At 41.0% G+C, this 20,459-nt stretch overlaps 1 protein-coding gene across 2 annotated transcripts in view; it reads left to right on the top strand.

Moving 5' to 3' along the window:
* LOC144683821 (succinate--CoA ligase [ADP-forming] subunit beta, mitochondrial-like) overlaps positions 1-20,459 on the top strand; it is a 114,247-nt gene that overhangs the window by 79,960 nt on the left and 13,828 nt on the right. For both annotated transcript variants that reach the window (XM_078547287.1, XM_078547286.1), the window contains one exon: positions 2,731-2,873. In XM_078547287.1, the coding sequence (XP_078403413.1) occupies positions 2,731-2,873 (143 nt within the window). The remainder of the gene's footprint in view (positions 1-2,730; positions 2,874-20,459) is intronic.

Genomic DNA, 20,459 nt, shown 5'->3' with positions numbered 1-20,459 from the left:
ACCTGGCATTACCTTCCATCTCCCCATCGCCACCTACCAACCCGAATTCTTGTCTTTCCAGGATGTCCAGGTGAATGTGCACATTCCCTACCTTCCTAAAAACCCCACCCCCATCCATGTTGACCTCCTCAACCCCCTCCTTCCCATCCCGAGGCTCTGTGTTTGCCCTGAGTCCTGCCAGCCACTCTCGCTGCCCCTTCTAGCATTATTGACGCACCTTCATCCTCTCATTCTACCGGCTCACTCTGCCCCCTCTCACACTCACTATTCCCTCCTACCACACCCACCCTCAGTTTGTCACCCTATTCCCGCTGCCTCCGCAGGAGGCAGTCATTGACTCCCTCCCTTGCATGTTCATCTGGACATTCCTTTCCCCCCCGCCCCCCCCATCTTACTCCCTCATCCCCCCGGACAGCTTCCCCCTCTGAACTTCCTCTTTCCCCCTGAACATTTCCCCCCCCCCTGACCTCCCTCCTCCCCACGGATACCTTCCCTTCCCCAAACTCCCTCTCTTTCACTTTCCTCCCCACTTGCAACATTCTCTCCCAGACACCCTCTTTCCCTCTCCAAACCTCAACCCTTCCCCCGGCTAGACTCCTTTGTCCCCCACTCCCACCCGCAGCCTCAGCCCCCAAACCCGCCGCTACACCCTCCACTCCCACTTAGACCTTCCTCTCCCCACCCCACCTTTGCCGATCATCCATAGCAGCCCATGGCCAAGTCCGTGATGTTCCAAAGCAGACCCCAGACATCAACGGAGACCTCCCACCCTCTGAGAGCTGTTTCATTGTGGATCCATGTGCGTGGGGATCCACCCAGCGTGCGATGCACGTGTTCCTCCAGAGTCCAGTAGCTATAGGGCTCCAGCATTCTCAGATGTCCGCGATCTGAGCAAAGCCTTAAAGGTAAATCCCAATTTCTGCACATCACACTTGTCCAGACATGTTTTGGGCCAGCGTGTTTCCAGCTGGCGTAACGGTAAACTGGTCGTGGGGTGGACAATTGTGGCCGGGCCTTACATTGCATCCCATTGTGTTCACTCTGGCCTCCAGCAGGTTTGTGTTTTGCCATTGGATGATCCCGCTGTGATTTCATGCCGGAGTGAAACCGATTTCTGCCCCTCATGCCAGCTGGTCCCCCCGCCCCCTACACCCCTGCCTGCCATGACACCCGCTGCCAACGGGACTGGATGATTCCACACCAGATCTAATCTTTCCTCATCCAGTGTCCACAAATAAGCCTTTTTCCTGTAGAACCAGATAGCGGGGGCATTGATTGATTTCTTCCCTCACTAACCCCTTCCCCCAAGTTGGTTATTGCCAAGTACATTGAGATCAACTGTAATGCGCTTACTGCCAACCTGGCTGTGAACAAGACAGGCCAGGGCCTGAATATTTTGGATGGCGGGTTTCCTATTCTGCCATCTGAAGAGTTGGCAGGGAACACATCCCGCCAACCCTGCCTGCCCTGCAGCCATCATGCTCGAGCATCAGTTGGCTGCAGGCAGGACTTCCACCCATCACTCGGGTGGAAATGCACCTTGGAGGGCTGCTGGCCAATCTGATTGGCCAGCATGTCTCTAGTCCCTGAAGCGAGCTGCAGTGGACGGAAGAGGAAGTGCATGAAAATGACAGAGCCAAAGTCCTGGGACTGGATATAAAGGTAAGTTTTCGGGTCTCAATGTGGGGAGGGTAGGGAAGGCCTGGGGGGATGGAAAGTAGGCAATTAGGGTGTTGGGGGAGTGGCCACTGGACCTTAGATTGGGGGGGGTGGCGGCCAAAGTTAGAAGGGGCTTCTGATGGAGGCGCCACCCCCACCCCTTCCTGCCAGAAGCCTAAGCCCGATTATTTTCGGTCTTCCTCCATGTCCAGGAAATCCTCCCGCCAGCCTGAGACTGGGCGGAAAGCAGCCCTTAAGTCGTCACTCAAGGGCCTCAACTGGGACAAGGGCAGGCGGCCCATCCAAAGCCTTGCTTGCCCCAGTGTAAAATCTCTTTGAGGTCCGTGTGGGCGGGAACTCATTCCTTCTATTTCACGCTCTCTACCCCCTCCCACCTAAAAACCCGTCGGCGTCGAAATTCAGTCCCAGTGCCTTTAGAATAGAGTCATTAGGGTTGCAGCATAACTTCCTTTCTGTCATATTATTTTATATAAAATAATAAATGACTGGGAGCATATATGGAGATTAACAGTTCCAGCCATCTGTTTTGTGTGCGCCCTTCTGTTAAACTTCTCGGGCTCATTCAGCACTCTACACCACATCCACCTCCTCCCTCGCTTTCTACCACCCGTTTGCACGATGGGCTATTTATTCTCAGTACATAGTTCCCAATTTTATCAATAACAATGCATCTTTTATTTCCTTAAATACAGTCTTACCATCACTCCAGTTGCTTAATGAACCATGTATTTTGTTCTGCCTGCTTATCTCCCTGCAAACAGTTCTTTAAACATTCCTCGATTCTACAGTACGAAATCCCTTGAGCTTATTCCTTTGAGAAGTAATAGAAAATTTCTGTTTAAAAAAGATGCAATTCTTATCCTTCATTGAACACCTAGTAAAATAATTTGAAAAACTAATTGATTATAAAGTAAATTTATATCTGTGTACAGATCCGTTGAAAATTTCTTCATTCATAATATAATTTGCAATAAATTAAATAATTTTAATCTTAATTTTCTGTTACCAGTGTATTGTTTCAAATGATTAAACTTGTTTTTCTTTATACAGTGAATGGTGCAGGACTGGCTATGGCAACCATGGACATTATAAAACTGCATGGTGGTACTCCAGCTAATTTCCTGGATGTAGGTGGTGGAGCAACAGCCCAGCAAGTCACAGAAGCCTTTAAACTAATAACTTCAGACAAAAAAGTAGGTATAAAAGATGTAAAAATATTCAAATAGTTAAGCCTTATCTTGCATTTTGTTGAAGTTATTGACTTGTGCAGTTATTGTCTCCGGCACCTTACTTGACTGTGAGGGGCATCAGAGGCTAGTACAATACTGTTTGTGCCTGATATCCGTAGACATGCGTGTTCGCTAATGCGTACACGCTTTGCAGTGGGAGTCATGGACTAGCTGTCAAGAGAGTGGGGAGCTGCATTTTCCTCTAGCGTGGGAGCAGTAAAGGAAAAAAATGTAATTTTCTTAACCCCAGCTGCTATCAATAAATTCAGTACTGACCAGGAATTTAAACTTGACATTTTACTGGTTGGTGTTGCTAAGTATCAGAATGTGTGGTGTATTTACCAATTGTTGACAATTCGCATGTAACAGAATTAATTTTCCGTTGCGACAAAGCACATAATATTTTATTACTCTCTACTATTGCATCCAATGTGAACCAACTTAGATTTGTTATTGTTACTGACTGCATAATTTACACAAGATTCTCATTTATACACATTACTTATGGAAAAGATTCTGCTAACCAACCACTTTCTCAAAAAGTGTACCAGGTAATAAAGTGTTCTTCTTAATATAAAGGCTTTCATTTACACCTGGGCATTTACATGCTTGTGTAAGTGGAAGGTATATATGGAGGCACATAGCAATCACATATATTTTGTTTATCCAGACGAGTTGTGATACATGCAAGGTTTCAAGGCACTCTCAAATTCGCAACTGCAAAAAAAATAGCACGGAATCACAATGATTTCAGCACAGTAGGAAGCCATTCTCTGTCATGTCCACGCTAGTTGCCTGCAAGAGTTCCTCACCTCACCTTTTCCCTGTGGTCCTGCAATTTTTTTTTTCTTTAGGTAATTATCCAGTTTTCTTTTGAAAGCCTCGATTGAATCTGTCTCCTTCACACTCAAGCAGTGCATTCCAGATGTGAACCACTAGCTGTGTAAAAAAAAGTTTTGCCTCATGTCACCATTGCTCCTTTTGCCAATCACCTTAAATGAGTGTCCTCTGGTTCTGGATCCTTCTGCCAGTGGGAACGGTTTCTCCTTATCTACGTGATCCAGTCGTTGTCCTTAAATGACTTTGAACAACTCTATCAATCTCTGCTTAATTTTTACTTCTCTAAGGAGAACAACCCAAGCTTCTCCAACCTATCCACGTAACTCCTCATCCCTGGGACTGTTCTCATGAATCTTTTCTGCACTCTCTAAGGCCTCCGTATGCTTCCTAAAGGGCCAGAATTGGACACTACTCCAGCTGATGCCGAAACAATATTTTGAGGTTGATGATAACTTCCCCTTTTTTTAATACTCTTTGCCCCTATTTATAAATCCCAGGATTCCATGCTTTATTAACTGTTTTCTGAACCTGCCCTGCCACGTTAAGTGATTTGTGCACTTATACCCATAGGCCTCCCTGCTCTGCATGCCCTTTAGAATTATACTCTTGAATTTATATTGTCTCTCCTCTTTCTATCAAATTTAATCACTTTACACTTCTCTGCAGTAAATTTCATTTGCCACATTTCAACCCATTCCACTATTCTGTTTATGTTCTCTTGTAGTTTATCACTATCCTCCTCATGGTTCATAATACTTCCCAAGTTTTGTGTCATCCTCAAAGTTTGAAATGGTGCCCTGCACACCTAAGTTTAAGTTGTTAATATGTATCAAGAAAAGCAGAGATCCTAACACCGACCCCTGGGGAGCCCCACTATAACCCTTCCTCTAGTCTGAGAAACAACCGTTCACCAAAACACTTTATTTCAGCCAATTTTGTTTAGCTTTATTCATTCTTTCACGTGATGTGAGCATTGCTGGCTAGGCCAACACTTATTACCCATTCCTAATTTCCCTCGACACCGCCACCTTGAATTGCTGTAGGCCATGTATTTTGATACGGAGAGAGAGAGGGTTGATGAGGGAAATGCGGTCGATTTGGTGCACAAGGACTTACAAAAGACATTTAATAAGGTGTTACATAACAGACTTGACAGCAAAGTTAGAGGCATGGGACAGTAGCAGCATGGATACACTCCCTCCACCACCGACACAGCACTGTGTACCATCTACAAGATGCACTGCAGCAGCTCACCAAGGCTCCTTGGTGATTCATAGAGAATTGGAAGACTATGGCCCAGACCTACACAATTTCCTCCCTTATTTCCCTTTATCCTTGAATGCATCTCATCAGTTCCTGGTGATATATCAACAGCCATTTTATCTAATACCTTTAGCCTATTTTTAGCCCAACAAGTTTCTTAAATATCTCCTCTTTCACTTTGACTTGGACAGATCTTCCATCTTGGTGAAGACACATGCAAAGTACTCATTTAGTACCTCAACCATGTCCTTCTCCTCCATGCTTAAATATCCTTTTAGGTCCCAAATTGGCTCCTTTCCTCCTTTTACCAGCCTTTTATATTTATATGCCTTTGATTGTACCTGAACTATGTGCTCTTTAGAGGCAGACCATTGTTTGGTTACATATTAACCCGCCATCTTTAATTCCAGTTAACCTGGGCCAGATCATTTTCTCATCCCACTGAAGTTGTCCCTCCCCTAATTAATTATTTTTATTCTGGATTGATCTTTATGGAATTAGTCAGCAATATAAAGATAGTTGTGTATCATTAAGTAACAGTGTATATATAAGCAGAGGTGAGGTTTTCTTCCTGGAAGGCAATGACAACTGAGCATATGGAAAGCTGGTTTGAGATATCATGTTTAGAAGGCATGTCAATCAAAGAGGTGACTTGGAGTTTGTTTTGTTTGGGTAAGTAATGAAGATTAGTCATTCCTTATCAATCCTTAGCTCAAGAGTGAGAGCTGACCAGAAAGTTGGTGGAAGGGAAATCTCAAATGATTCCATTGGAAGGGTTCACACTTTTGAAAACATTTTTGGTTCTAGTTGCAGGCACTCATTGTTTATTGTAATTGTTCTTTCCCCCAGATGTTTTCCTCATTTATTTATGGTCAATGTCATCTAGCTGTGAGCAGACAGTATGTGCTAGCTGTCTGCTGGACAAAGCACACATATACTAGAACGTGGGTAGGTAGTAAGAGATGGCTCTTTTTGTTCCGGGACTTCTGATAGTCTCGTCTTTTCAACAGCCACTTGTGGCTAAAGTATTCCCAGCTCAAAATTTGAATAGGTAATGCTTTCTTTTTGATGCGTGTACTTCTGGTGTGAGTTGCAGAAGACGTCATACTGCTGAGGGCGTTAGTGCCCGACAGTGTGGGTCTGCTGGAAGTAAGTAGGGTAGGCAGATCATGACATCAGTCATGCCAGTGCCATTTTGGAGTTCATGCTTCAGCCGTTATCCTCTCTTAATCATTGGCTGAACCTGAGTTCAGAAGCAGGACGGACTCCCCACCAGCTCTAATTAAAAGGATTACAGTATCAGCTACTTTCAGGTTCAGTTAATTGATTATTGATTTTTGCCGACTGTTGCTGTGATTGTATAAATTTTTGGTGTTCTCTGGAGCTTTTTTAAAGTTAAGAAAGCGTACAGGGAGTGGTGTGGCAGGTGCAGAAGGAATTGGGCCTGACTTCAGGTTAACAGCACAAACCAATTGTTTCCAGACATGGGTCCAGTAGTAGGCATTTCCCTTGGAGAGCAACCAAACTGGGAGAATGAGCCAGGGGTATGAAGCCAGGGCAAGTTGCTAGAAGAGTGAGGAGGAGGGAGAAAAGGACTCTCAGGCTGAGGTGGAGAGGGGCTTTCAAAAGGAGGCTGTATCCACTCAGCATGTTCAGGGAGCAATTCTCACCATTGTGCATTCCCTTGTGGCTGTCTTCCATGTGTCTTTTCCATGACCTAGTGCTCTCCAGTGACTATATCCTGGCTGGTGGACGGCAGCTGACTTTCAATGGGGTAGGGGACTGCAGATGGCTTTGGAGGACAACCTTGAGCTGCACTGGGTTAGAAGGCCTAATAGAATGCCACTTCTTGGCTTGGGTGAAAGAAGTCTGAGCTGGCTGACTGAAAGGCAACAGCAAGGGCAGTGGTGGAATGGCAGTGGTGGGAGAACAAATGCTATTATTCTGAGAGAGGACAGCAGGGTCGCACTTCACGGAGCTACTGACACTTCCCTAGGTCATTGTCTCAGCAATTCTAGCAACTTTCTGGAGGCCAAATTGCTGGACTATTGTGATACCCTGAAAACCCCTTTGAATACTGGCATCTGCAGCCATAACAGTAGTATGAGCTTACATGGCAGCAAGCTTACCTTGTATAATGGAAGTTCAAGCTTCCACTGCAGCACTCAGATATTGGATGGCTTCTGCTTGTGTTGTACTGAAAGCTAAGACTTTGGTCACCTTACATAGCCCATGCTGCATTATATTAGTTCCACTGTATACTAAAAGAGCTGGCCACCACTGCTTTGCTAGAAAAGATGGGCTCCAAACTCTGTGCAGGTGCAAGCTGCTGCCAGACTCCTCCATGGTCCTTGACATTGTATGTGGGTTTTCTGGCAGGTTTGCCAATGCACCAAACATTTTGTTATTCATACTTCTTTGTCATTTTCTTTGCCTTTCTCCTCGAAAAGCTCATCTGAGTCCTCTGCAGCAGAACCCATGGGGACCTCATCCTCCATGGAGCTGGCACATGCACTTCCTTGTCCACTGCAGACCACTTGTTCCCGGTGTCTCAACAACATGTTTATCCTGTCTCTAAGCTGTCCTCTAAAGTAAGTGGATTGTGACCATTTGAGCTGGTAGCTATGAGTATGAGATTGAGTGACGGTGTTTCTTCATCATCACTGTCTTCTTGATCTTCCTCCTGTTGCTGTTCTACCACTGCTTGGGTCGATTGAAGTCGTCAGTAACTAAAAGGAGAAAGGCACAAGGGCAGGGTTGGGGTTAGGAAAGTGGGGACAAAGTAAGATGTACATGCTCACACCATGTACATCAGAAGAGATGTGGAATGAGACAGAAGTTGGATGTGAGAAGGAGAATTAGATAAGAGAATCTTGCACCTTTGCTGATTTCGGCCCCGTCGCTGGCTACGGTCTCTGCAATGGCCGCTCCAAAGATGGCAAACACTGTCTCTTCCGTGGGAGTTAGGATATGCAGCCACCCCTGTAAGCTGCCAGTTAGGTGCTACTGCCTTCAGGTTGTGCACCACCTTGGCCTGCATGAGAAAGGAAAGTGTTTAGTGAGTGTGATGCAATCTGTTTGAATGATGTGGATGTTATGGTTAAATAGCTTATGGTGTGTGTGCAGACTGAGAAATACACATATGAGGTTTGTAGCAGTGCTAAGTGTGTGAGGATTAGGTGGCACTTATGAATGTCAAGTATGATTCTTGATTAATAGAGATTTTGGTTGGTAACTGATGAGGGTGTGGGACATTGAGCAGTGTGTGAGGCTGGTGGTGCAATTGGTGGCATATGGCATTTGAAGATGCATCCACTGACCTTCAACATCCATGTAAGGTTACTGACCCTTTTGCAGCACTGCATCCAGCTCCATGGGGCTTGAGTTTAGCCTCCTCTAAGTTCTGATAACACTGTGATTTTAGTTCTAGTTTTGTCCTACATTACTGTTGACAATCCAGCATTTGTAGACATTCATTATTCATTTGTCTACTAGTGGAAATACTCTTTCATTCTTTAGCTTTTCAAAGTTTTTCAAAACATGAAAGTGTATTTGAATAGCACCATGAGATCCTTTAACCCACCTGAAGGGGCAGTTGTGACCTCAACTTAACATTTCCCCCAAGATGCAACATTTCCTATTGCACTGAAATGTCACCCGAGATTGCGTCAAGTCCTGGAATGACATATGAAAACACCACCTTCTGACTCAGCAAAGAGAGTGCTATCGCTGAGCCAAGGGATATATGGAGAGAGAACTGGGCCATTTATGTTGGACCCTGTGACATAGAGAAGAATAAACAATCCTAGGAAAATGGTGATCTCAAAAGAAATCATCTCCAAATTGCCATCAGTGTCCCTTGCAAGTTAATCCAGGATCAGCCAAATTAGGAAAGTAAATCTGTGGCTATAGCCATAGTGTAGGAGGGAAGGGTTCACATTGCGAAGCATTGGGACTAGTTCTGGAGTAGAAATGAACAGTGCAAATGGGATAACTTACACAGGTGAGCTAACTGGAACCATTAGGGAGGCTTTCAGGTTATATGGTGAGGAAGGGGAAAAGCAAGAGAGTAAATTATGCAATTTGAAAGGAAAGTAAATTTAGGTGTATACGGATTAAGGAGGTAAAAATAGATTTAGCAGGAGAAGATAATAGAGAGAAATTTGGGGCCTTGTAAAGTTAAATTGATATTATGTTGATACTAATTGTTAGAATCAGAAATCAGAACAGCCTGTTTTGTGGCCTGTATTAGAGTTTCAAATTTGTGACACCGCATCTTTCTCTTGCCAATTTTATCCCTCTGCCTTTTCCTTTTATTGGGATATGGTTCAGCTGTTCAACTGACCAATATTCATTATGTGAGCCTTCAACAGGCTATTCCATGTAGCGGCATCACAACTTAGCCCACTTCTGTCCTTGCTAAATTTCAATGCACACACACTGAGTTTTGCTGAATTATGATCAGGAGTGCAAATCTTGCCTGATTTTTCTTGCCAAGGCACTGATGCCAGTTGTTAATGCTCCCTAGGAGCCACTTCCAGGCCAAGAATACCTGGCTGAAGATAGACCAGTGTATGTTTCTATCATAGAAAGGGTGGTATAAATTTGGAAATTTGTGCCCCCAAAAGGGTGTGGATTTTGGATCAATTGAAGCTTTCAGAACAGAGAGTTTTGTCAGTGGGGTAGGAATATTGGGGTTATGCAGCTTAGGTAGAGACCAGACATGATCTAATTGGATTGCAGAACACAGTCAAGGGGTTGAATGGCCTACTGTTGTTTCTGTCTTTCTTAACTCTAAACAACAATAATGGCTAAATCATCGAACTTTAACTTTTGCATTTTCATTTAAATGTTTTTGTTCTGTGAACAATTTACAGAGTGACTGTTTTACTCGACTGTCATAATTGGTATTCATGATACCAAAGTTCCTAATTATAAGCCTGAAATTAAATTCGATCAGCTTCTTTAACTCCCTTGGTGAGCTTGCTGACATGGACAGGAGATTTATAGAAAACTGATGATTTAATCGGGCTTTGAATTAATTTAAATCTCAGGTTTTGAAAGTTATTGATAGACAGTTACCACTGATAAGGAGAATGTTGTGAGGGACAATATTTCCCATGACTGAGCAACTGGTCTGTAAGACAAGTGATCTGTGGGCTGCCTATCTTAAAGAATTTCATGCATTCTGTTTGCAGTAGGATTTGTGATAATCTTGTGCAAAATTCAAGAATCGTTTTAAGGAACAAATTATAGAAACAGAGTCAAACTCAAACCTCCGTTGGATTTGGAAGCACGCCAAAGCATTTTAAAAAAATTGAGTTCCACTAAAAATCTAATCAGTTTAGTGGTGTGGTGCTTCCAAGGTTTGGAACACCACAGATTGGGAGGGCAAAGATAATTCTCAACTCCACTTTATTTTTGACCTGAGCTGCACAGTTATTGAAAGGGGGGAAAATCAGATGGGGTGGCTCTCATTGGACCATTGTTGCATAGCTCCAGATAGCCAAATAAAGAGCAATATTGATGATTATTTTAAAACAGGACATTTGTCTGTGTTCTTTGGAGAAAAGATGTGAATGAACAAATATGTGAAGTGTGCCCCCCCCCGCCCCCCCACCCCGGCCCGGAAATCAGTTGGTGTTATTGTAACCATTGTTCCAGGGTTAATTGCGGACACTGAAGCACAATTGTGTTCCAGAAAGCTGTCTTGGAAAAAAAGGGGAAGTGCTGGCAATACAGTACTCATCTATCCAAATCTGAAAAAAAGAGGATAATTGACCCCATGTAGAAGTGCCATTGGCAGACACGAAAGCCTCCTTTGTCAGACTGAAAAAAAGCTAAGCGGGGGGTGGGTAGAGTAAACAACAGGTAAAGGTCAAGCATAAAGGTATACACACAGATGTGGCTTAATAGCCTGTAAGTATATTTTAAAGTGGTGCAAGGACCCGGATACCAGTAATTGCATGTTATTTTTACCATTGGTCCCTGACATATGCATCTAGCAAAGCGCCCATTGTAGACTTGCAGGGTCAATAAGATGCAGCTTGGTTTATTTTGGCATTAAGGAATTAATTGTTTGCTTTTGGTTTACCGCTGTGTGTAAAAGTGAGTGTGTTGGGAATCAGTATTTCAAGTACCCCCTTGATGACTAATGCAAAGGCGGATTCAACTGCAAAAGGGAATTGGAGAAAATAAATCAGCATGTAAAATCCATTTTGAAGATGAGGCAGGTTCACCATCCTTTTTTCTTTTGCTATGAGTATTTGAGGGAATGTAGAATCTTGGAGCATTCAGGAAAGGGTATCTGGGAGAAGAGGCACCTGAACCTGTCAGCATTTTAGAGGTGGGCTGAGGAACACTAGCCATGGGATATAGGGTCTGACATTAATGTAGGCCAGGGGTCTGGGTTTGGTAACACTGGATAACTACCTTTGCCTTGCTAAATCTAAACCTATGTGGGATCTTTAATCTTCATACAGACTGGGCTAATTAAATTGGCAAAGGTGGTCTGGAAGATGAATTTGTAGACTGCTTTCTTGACAGTTTTCTGGAGCACTATGTTGTGGAACCAACTTGGAATAAAGCTATTTTAGATCTAGCATTGTGCAGTGAGGCAGAGTTAATTGGTAATATAGTAAAAGATGCAGTGGGAAATAGTGATCATAATACGATTTAATTCCACATTAGGTTGAAAACAAGATGTTCCAATCACAAACAAGAATCTTAAACTTAAACAAAGCCAATTACGTAGATATGAGGGGAGACATGCCAAGGTTGATTGAGTAAATAGACTAACGGTATGGGGGTAAATAAACAGTTGGAAACATTTAAAGAAACAATTCAAAATGTTCAACAAAAATACACTCTATTGAAAAACAAAACCTCAGAGAAAGTTCTGTCTGTGGCTTACTAAAGAGGTTAAGGATATTAGAAAATAGAAGAGGCTTATAATGTTGCAAAGAATAGTAGTAAATCTGAGGATTGCGATTGTTTTAGAAAGTAGCAGAGAGTCACTAAAATGTTGATAAAAAGGGCAAGATAGAATATGAGAAGTAAACTAGCCAGGAATATAAAAACAGTTTATCAGAGTTTTTACAAGCAAATAAAAAAAGAGAAGCTAAAGTAAACGTTGGTTCCTCAGAAGCAGAGACAGGATTAATTAACATGAAATAGCAGAAATATTGAATAAATATTTTGTGTCCATCTTCACAAGACACAAGTTACATACCAGAAATGAAGGGTAACCTAGGGGCTAATAAAAGTGAAGAAATTAAAGTAACTAAAATCAGCAGAGAAAAAGTACAAGAAAAACTTAAGGGACTAAAATCTGACAAATCCACGGGACGGCCTACATCCTAGGGTTCCAAAAGAGATAACTGCAGAGACAATGGATGCACTAGCTATCATTTTCAATAGCTCCCTAGATTCTGGGATGGTCCAAGCAGTTTGGACCATTGCAACACTGCTGTTCAAGAAGGAACGGAGAGAAAATGGGGACCTACAGGTCAGTTAGCCTGACATCAGTCATTGGAAAAATGCTGGAATTTATTATTAAGGAAGTCTTAACAATGCACTTAGGAAAACATAGTCTGATTAGAACAAGTCAACATGGTTTTACAAAAGAGAAATCATGTTTGCCAAGCTTATTAGTTTTTTGAGGGTGTAACTAGTAGGTAGATAAAGGGAAACCAGTAGATGTTGTACACTGGATTTCCAAAAGGCATTTGATAAGATGTCTCGCAAAAGATTAATACACGAAGATAAGGGCTCATGGAGTTGGTGGTGATTTATTAGCATGGATAGAGGATTGATTAATGGACAGGAAGCAGAGTGTAGGAATAAATGGCAAGTTGACAGGCTGTGACTAATGCAGGAATCGGTGCTGGGCCTCAGCTATTTACAATCTATATGAATCACTTAGACAAAGAGGCAGAGTAATGTCTCTAGTTTGCTTGGGTCAAGCTGCCTGGCCAATCAGGGTCAAGCTGCCTGGTTTAAATTTCAAACAATGCTTGGCAGTTAACTGTCAGTCACCATCAGTGGTGCATTCTCCATGGCAACACACTTGCCAACCAATCAGCAGTCCCTTCACATACAGTATAAATTGTCGTTTTCCCCCTTATATTGGTATTCTTCCGAATGTCCTGATGAGTGCAAGACGAAAAGCTTAGACATGTCTCTTTTTTCAGCAATACTCAAATAAAATTAGGCTGCATAGACCCTCGGTTTAATTTACTTCATTTAGTATCTGAACAGGAGGATCCTGCCAGATGTAAGATGTGCCAGACATAATAATAGTAGCTCTCTAACTTTCACAGACTGTAAACCGAGGCCAGGAATGGAAAAATGGGATTGAGTATTTGGCGTGTGTTTCATGCTATACACAAGCACAGCACAGAGCAAGGTGTCCGTAACTCCTGGCATTAAGTAAGAAGTGATGACATTGTAGGAATGACAAAACAAGTAATTGGATCCAGGATTTGTCAAAGGTTGAACTACATTTACCTGAGGATCTGAGAAGAGCCTTGACAGTATTGAGAATTATGGTACGGCATAGACTGAGTTCCTGTCAACATCCTGCTTTCAGCTCTGTGCAGCTTTTATGTTCACTTTTCTGTATTTCTTTCTGTATAAGATGGTTGCACCCAAAAATAAATCACCTGAAGAAAACACTGGCTAGCCCTTCACCTACTAGAATTGAGTTTTCCAGATGGTTGTCTCTGGCTGGTATGAATTTCTTTATCATCAAAACCCTGGCATCCCCACCGAACAGCTCTGGTGGGAGTACCATCTCCAAGTGGACTACAGTGGATCAAGAAGTCCCATCACCATCTTCTCAGGAAAACTATGGATGAACAATAAATGCTGGATTTAAGTCAGATTAGTATTTGAGGTTATACTGTAGTTTAAAGATGAAAGCCTAATGCTGAGTGGAGTGCCAGTGTTAGATTTTCATTATAACCTTAACGCATGTCGCAAAATCCCAACAAGAGCTCTACAGTGAAAGACAATTAATATTTTTGATAGTGTTGGTTGAAAGAGGAAAATTGGTCGAAACACCAAAAGAACTCTGTTCTTCCGACAGTGTCCTGCAGATGGGGCATGGCTTTAAAACATCACATCTGAAAGATTGCATCTCTGACAGCGAAGTGCTTACATTACTGTGCCCAAGTTCCAATTTAGTTTATGCACTGAAGTCCTGAAGAGGGCTTGTACCTACATGCTCTGATGCAAATGTAAGTCCCATCAACTAAATTAAACCAAGCTGACACTCATACTGGTGTGTGCCTTGAACATCTTAAGCTTACTTTTATCATAGATGTGCATTGTGAAAGATTTCAGTTTGTAAATCAACTTCTTGTATTTGGGTTCAATTACTAAAGGAAGGTAATACACCCTGTACGTTATATTAAGGCAGAATTCTGGTAGATGCCAAAATGTATCTAAAAGAATTCAAAATTTTCTAAGGGGAAATGGATCCAGCTTTTCTAGGAAATAAGTGTGCCTTCAGCATTCCTATTTCCCTTTCAGAAATTTCTAAATCTTTCACTGTTACAAATATTACTTGCATCCAAAACAAAAACAAAAATACCTGGAAAAACTCAGCAGGTCTGACAGCATCTGCGGAGAGGAACACAGTTAACGTTTCGAGTCCGTATGACTCTTCAGCAGAACTAAGGAAAAATAGAAAAGAGGTGAAATATAAGGTGGGGTGGGACAGTTAGAGCTGGATAGAGGGCCAGTGATAGGTGGAGATAACCAAAAGATGTCATAGACAAAAAGACAAAGAAGTGTTGAAGCTGGTGATGTTATCTAAGGAATGTGATAATAAAGGTACAGATAGCCCTAGTGGGGGTGGGGTGGGGAGAAGGGATCGAAATAGGCTAAAAGGCAGAGATAAAACAATGGATGGAAATACATTTAAAAATAATGGAAATAGGTGGGAAAAGAAAAATCTATATAAATATTTGGAAAAAAAGGGGGATCAATTTCTGGTGATAGACTGTCCACCAATATTCATTACAAGCCTACCGACTCCCACAGCTACCTTGACTACAGCTCCTCACATGTGCCCTGCTTCCTGTAAGGAGTCCATCCCATTCTCTCAGTTTCTTCGCCTCCACCACATCTGTTCTGATGATGCCACTTTCTTCCTTGACCGAGGTTTTCCACCCACGGTGGTTGACAAGGCCCTCAACCGTGTCCGGCCCATCACCCGCTGAGTTTTTCCAGGTATTTTTGTTTTTGTTTTGGATTTCCAGCATCCTCAGTTTTTTGCTTTTATCTTTTTGCTTTTACTTGCATCCAAGCCCACTTTCTCTCACTTGGCACATATAACAAAATGGTGTGTGTATGTGCAACTCAAATTATGACAGCTTGGATTAAACTGAACTTTCGAACTACTTGTTTCCGCATTGTCATAACTTCAGGCCTGTTTTTGAGATGCCAGTTCTTTGGGACTGCCAAGTTCTTTTTCGAAGTTGTTGGCCTGCTTGTTATCTAGATTGACAATTGTACATTATAAAACTTTGTTTTTCTACTTGCAAGTGTCTCTCAGTAAGCTAGCCTTACTTTGAAGTCTCCACAGTCAACTGTAAACTGTGTAAAACACCTTGTCTTAGGAATGCTATTTAAGGGGGGAAAGGTCCAATAAGTGATATAAATAATATCGAATTTCAAATATCCAAGCAAAATCTTTATTTACTTTAGACTCCTACTATGTATTACTTAATTCTAAATTTAAAATGAAGCTACTTGCCTTCACCATACCAATATTGATGTTGGTAAATTGTAAGCCTGGAGTGTGCATTTTGTACAAAAGCTAATATAAATGCTTCATGAAATGCAACGTAACAGTACCAGATCAGATTAACAGGGTTCATTATGACATTACACTAGCCCCATGTACCTTATAGAGAGCTGACCCTTTCAAATACCCACTGGGCATTATTTCATTTATTTTCAATGATGCACTTGACATTCTAGCACAATCTGCATGGTACAGCAGGAACGTGGGTTAACAATGCATTCCTATAGTATTAGGATTTTGCCACCAGCAGTTCTCCGAGATAACCAAATACTTAAGACATTCAAGTTTGAATCTGAAAGTTTCAATTTTTATTATGTGGCAAACTTGCCACAAGCCAACAATTGCATTGTAGAAGAGGTAACAATACAGTGACTAGACTTTTGATGGGTCTACTGCAGCTTGTCCAAGTTTTCCCTCTTCATGGATCACTTGGGTGTATACCAAGTATACATGGAGCCTCACAGGACACACAAAGTTTAAATAAGTGCTCCCATTAACTTGCATATATATTAAGTTGATCAATCAAACAAAGAAAGATATTCTAATTTAGGATTAATCTACCAATGAGACCACAGTGCAATAACCAAAAAAAAAGTTATTTCTAAACCATAAGACCCGCATTCATCAAAAAGAGCAAACAATTTCAAATAAGACACAGAAGCGCAGATAGGATTAAACTGAAGAAATTTACTAGAATGGTACAAGGGACAGAGGACTGGATCAGTTGGACTTGTTCTCCTCGGAACAGAGAAGGTTAAGAGGAGATTTGATAGAGATGTTCAAAGTCATAAACGGCTTTGATAGAGTAAGTAAGGAGAAATTGTTTCCATTGGAAGAAGGGTCCATATCCAGAGAACACAGAGTTAAGTTCATTGGCAAAAAAGTCAGAAGTGACGCCAAAACTTTTTTAACGCAGTGAGATGTAATCTGGAATGCATTGTCTCAATAGAGTAATGGAAACAGATTCGCAAAAGAGAATTGGATAAATACTTGAAGGGAAAACTGTAGGGCTATGGGCAAAGATTGAGAGATTGTGATGAATTAGATAGTTCTGTCAAAGTGTTAACATGGCACCTTGGGCCAAATGGCTTAATTTCCTGTATCGCCTTTGGAAGTTTGAGAGAGGTGGTGGAGAAGTAGAACTGGATGGCTTGACATCATGTTGAAGCTGACCTCATGTAGAGTCACAGAGTCATTTACAGCACAGAAGGAGGCTACACAGGAAGATGAGACCACGGTCAGCAGAACATAACCCAGAAGACATGCCCCAGTGACTTTGGAGAGCAAGAGCCAAAGTTCACTGTCACAACTACTGCCATTGTTAAGTATCAATTTTGTGTATGCTAATTAAGCTTAATAAACTCGTACTGCAGCATTCAGTGTCCATACCTGTTGGATCAAGGAGCGGTTAAGATCCTCATATTCCAAAATCCTTTCAGACTATGGAAACCTCTGAGAGTTATACTATATATTTCTCTTTTCCCTCCATCTCCTTAGCTTCTCTGTAAGGTGTTCATGAGTTCCTTAACTGATCTGCTTAATTTCTACATCTTTCCTTTTAACAGGCTGTGCATATGTGATAACTGGGATTTAGTTGGCTTCAGGTGTTTGTAAACTGATGCAACGTGTACAGATGAGAATGGCCCAGCAATGCCTCAACTTTTGAATTCTTATCCTTACATTTGAATGGCCTCACCCCTCCTTGTCTCTGTAACCTCTTCCAGCCCTACAACCCTCCGAGAACTCTGTTTCTCCAATTCTCCCTTGATATGATCTAAACAGAACTTCTGCACTCAAACCTATATGCAGACAATGCACATCAATGCAATAAATTGTGGTGTCCAAATGATGGCTATGACTCTGCATTCTAGTATACTTTTTCAATGCAGTTTAGTTCCTGCTGTGCTTCTACCTCTTTCTAGACTTTGCTGTGTTTGAAAATTGTCGACCTGTATGTTTGGAAGGAACTTGATTTTTTTGTTGTTGGTAACACTGTGTTCGTATTGGTTATGTCGGAATTAAGTGCTGTGATGTTACGAGCCCTGACAAATTAAACAATTTTGTCAAATTGCACAAGTTTTATCAGGCAAAATCCTATCATGTAAACAATAATAAATACATTTTTACAAACTGTTTTATTTTGTAATTATCTAAACTGTGTAAATAAAATCCTTTGGATTCTTTTCCTCCACCTACAAGATTTGTGTTCCTCTACTTGTGCATCTTTACATACTTGTCATTTTTAGTCTGTTCTTTGAATAATTTTCAAACCCTCTGTCAGTGCAGCAATACTTCCTTTTAGTAGCAAAATAAAACAGATTGTGACCTAACCTAACCACTAACCTTGCATCTTGCAGATTGCCAGAATTGTGTGCCAGTTGTCAAATATATAATTGTTTCATGTTGCTATATCTCAGCAACCAAATTTTAATGTAAGCGGTAGATCGCAAGCTTTTTTATTTCACAATAGACTTATTTTGTGAAACTTACTATGACAAGTTTTTAAAATGTAGTGAAAGAATACCATAAAAAAGTAAAAGCTTATATTCTATATTCCACATATTATTATATGTGGATTGCTTAAACATCTAATTTTTCACACCTCTCAGCTTTTGATTAACATGCAATGCAAGTATGGCTTTTGTGTCCTTTTGAAGTCTTTGAAACTAGCTTTCTTCAATCTTTGACTAGCTTTATTTGATATGATTAAATATAATGATATTTGGTCTATCAAAGGATTTTATTGACAGGAAACCATTAACCATTGTATTCATTATGTGGAATGATGTGAGAAAGATCTTTAATCTTCCATTAATGGAAAAGGCACATGAGATCTTCACGGTCTGAAGTAATAGTTCACTGTCACTGAATTAGATTATTTAGCTTTGAAGACTTTTACCGCAGTATAAGTGTATATTCTGCAGTTTGTACATGTAAAGCTATTGATTACAGAAAGTTGAAGAAGGTATGAAGTCTGAATAGATGATCCTGGTTTTGTTCTAGTTAAAGGGATTTTGTCTTCAAAGTTTGTGATAAATTTGATTATATTCTGACCTTGATTTTGATAACTACTGGCGGCTGTTCAAAATCAGGACGCAGAGCACCATAAAGCTTACTTTCATAAGATAGCTTCTCTATGTCCTATTAAACCTTGATCCTTTTTTTGAGATTTTTTTTTTACCTTTATTGATGTGAAGATGTTGATGGGGGAAAATGAAACATTTTTGCATTTTTGTGTCCATTGTCAGCATCTAGTGCTATTAAGTCAAATATGACACTAATTGGATGTGAAGTAAATCCCCTTATGCAATGCTTTAGTAATGTACTTACATCCCAATCTGAGAAGAATACTTGTTGTTCGACTAGAATTGAAGGCAACATGGAAAAAAGACCATTTGTCCACCAAGCCCATTCCTCCCAATGGGCCACTTACAATTTATATAATTAGAAACTCTACCCTAGCTATTTAATCTCCCCAAAAAATGGTGAAAAGCATGTAAAACTTCAAAGAAGACAATGCACAATAAAATGTTTCCCTGATATTTTGAGAGCTCCTGAGGACGCGATGAAGCACTATAAAAATGCAAATTCTTGCTTGCAACTTGAGCTATTGAGCTGAGCAGCTATTGTTCTTCAATTTCCTTGCCTTAAATTGTAGTTTGATCAATATCTGCTGCATGCTGGTTTTATTTGTACTATAGCAGGTGTATGCCATTTTAAGCTAAATTCAGATATATTTTCGGAAAATATCTCTGATATTTTTGATAAATATCTTGTATGCTTGCTTTTGATTTTGCTTAAGAATTTCTTTACTTTTTTTGAGACTTTGGATCTGATGAAACAGCATTAGTGATTGGGAGCTAAGCTTTGATAAGTAATATTTTTAATCTGAATTTTTTTCTTACTAAATTTGATACGTAATTTTCTCTTCACCTGAATATATGGCCCTTTAGAAAAGTGTGCCTGCAAACTCTACTTCAAACTCTGGTTGTGTTCGTTCTTGAAAATCTACTTGACCTAGCTATCCCTCTCTCTCTCTCTCTCTCTCTCTCTCTTTCTCCCTCGGTTTATTCTTCCTCAGAAGGTAGCAGTCAATCAAGTTGAAGCCATCCCTTCCATTCATTTGGGTTACGCGATGCTTCGACACAGGCAGGACCATTGAGATCTCTCTGCCTCAGCTAAACCTGAGGGATGCTGCCAAATTAACCTGCCCCGCCCACTACCTAACCTATGCTTTACTGTATGAATAAAGTCCTTCAGTCAAATTCTGTTTTTACATACAGCACAACAAAACCATATAGTGACAGCATAAAATGCAGCCATGTATTTTTTTAAAGCCGTGTTTGCTGCTTGGTCTGCACAGAGCTCCATTTCTGTGTCTAATTGGATGAAAATGCAGAATCTGTGTAATTAGATATTTTGACCTTTCTTGATCTCCTTAAACCAGTCAATAATTTAAAAGTGCTCATTAGATTTTTGTAAAATAAAGTTTTCTCTTCAGGGTCAGTATTTTGTTTTGAAATTGTCACTCTGTGATCCATTGTTATGTGGATGAAGACAAATTCATGAGGAAATCACATTGATTCATTTTGATTTAACATAGCATTGCCAGAGTTAGAAGCTTTTATTTCTTT

Source organism: Cetorhinus maximus, chromosome 8 (genome assembly GCF_964194155.1).
Source record: "Cetorhinus maximus chromosome 8, sCetMax3.hap1.1, whole genome shotgun sequence".
In the NCBI taxonomy this organism is placed as follows: domain Eukaryota; kingdom Metazoa; phylum Chordata; class Chondrichthyes; order Lamniformes; family Cetorhinidae; genus Cetorhinus; species Cetorhinus maximus.
This window is presented reverse-complemented; position numbering and strand designations above follow the sequence as displayed.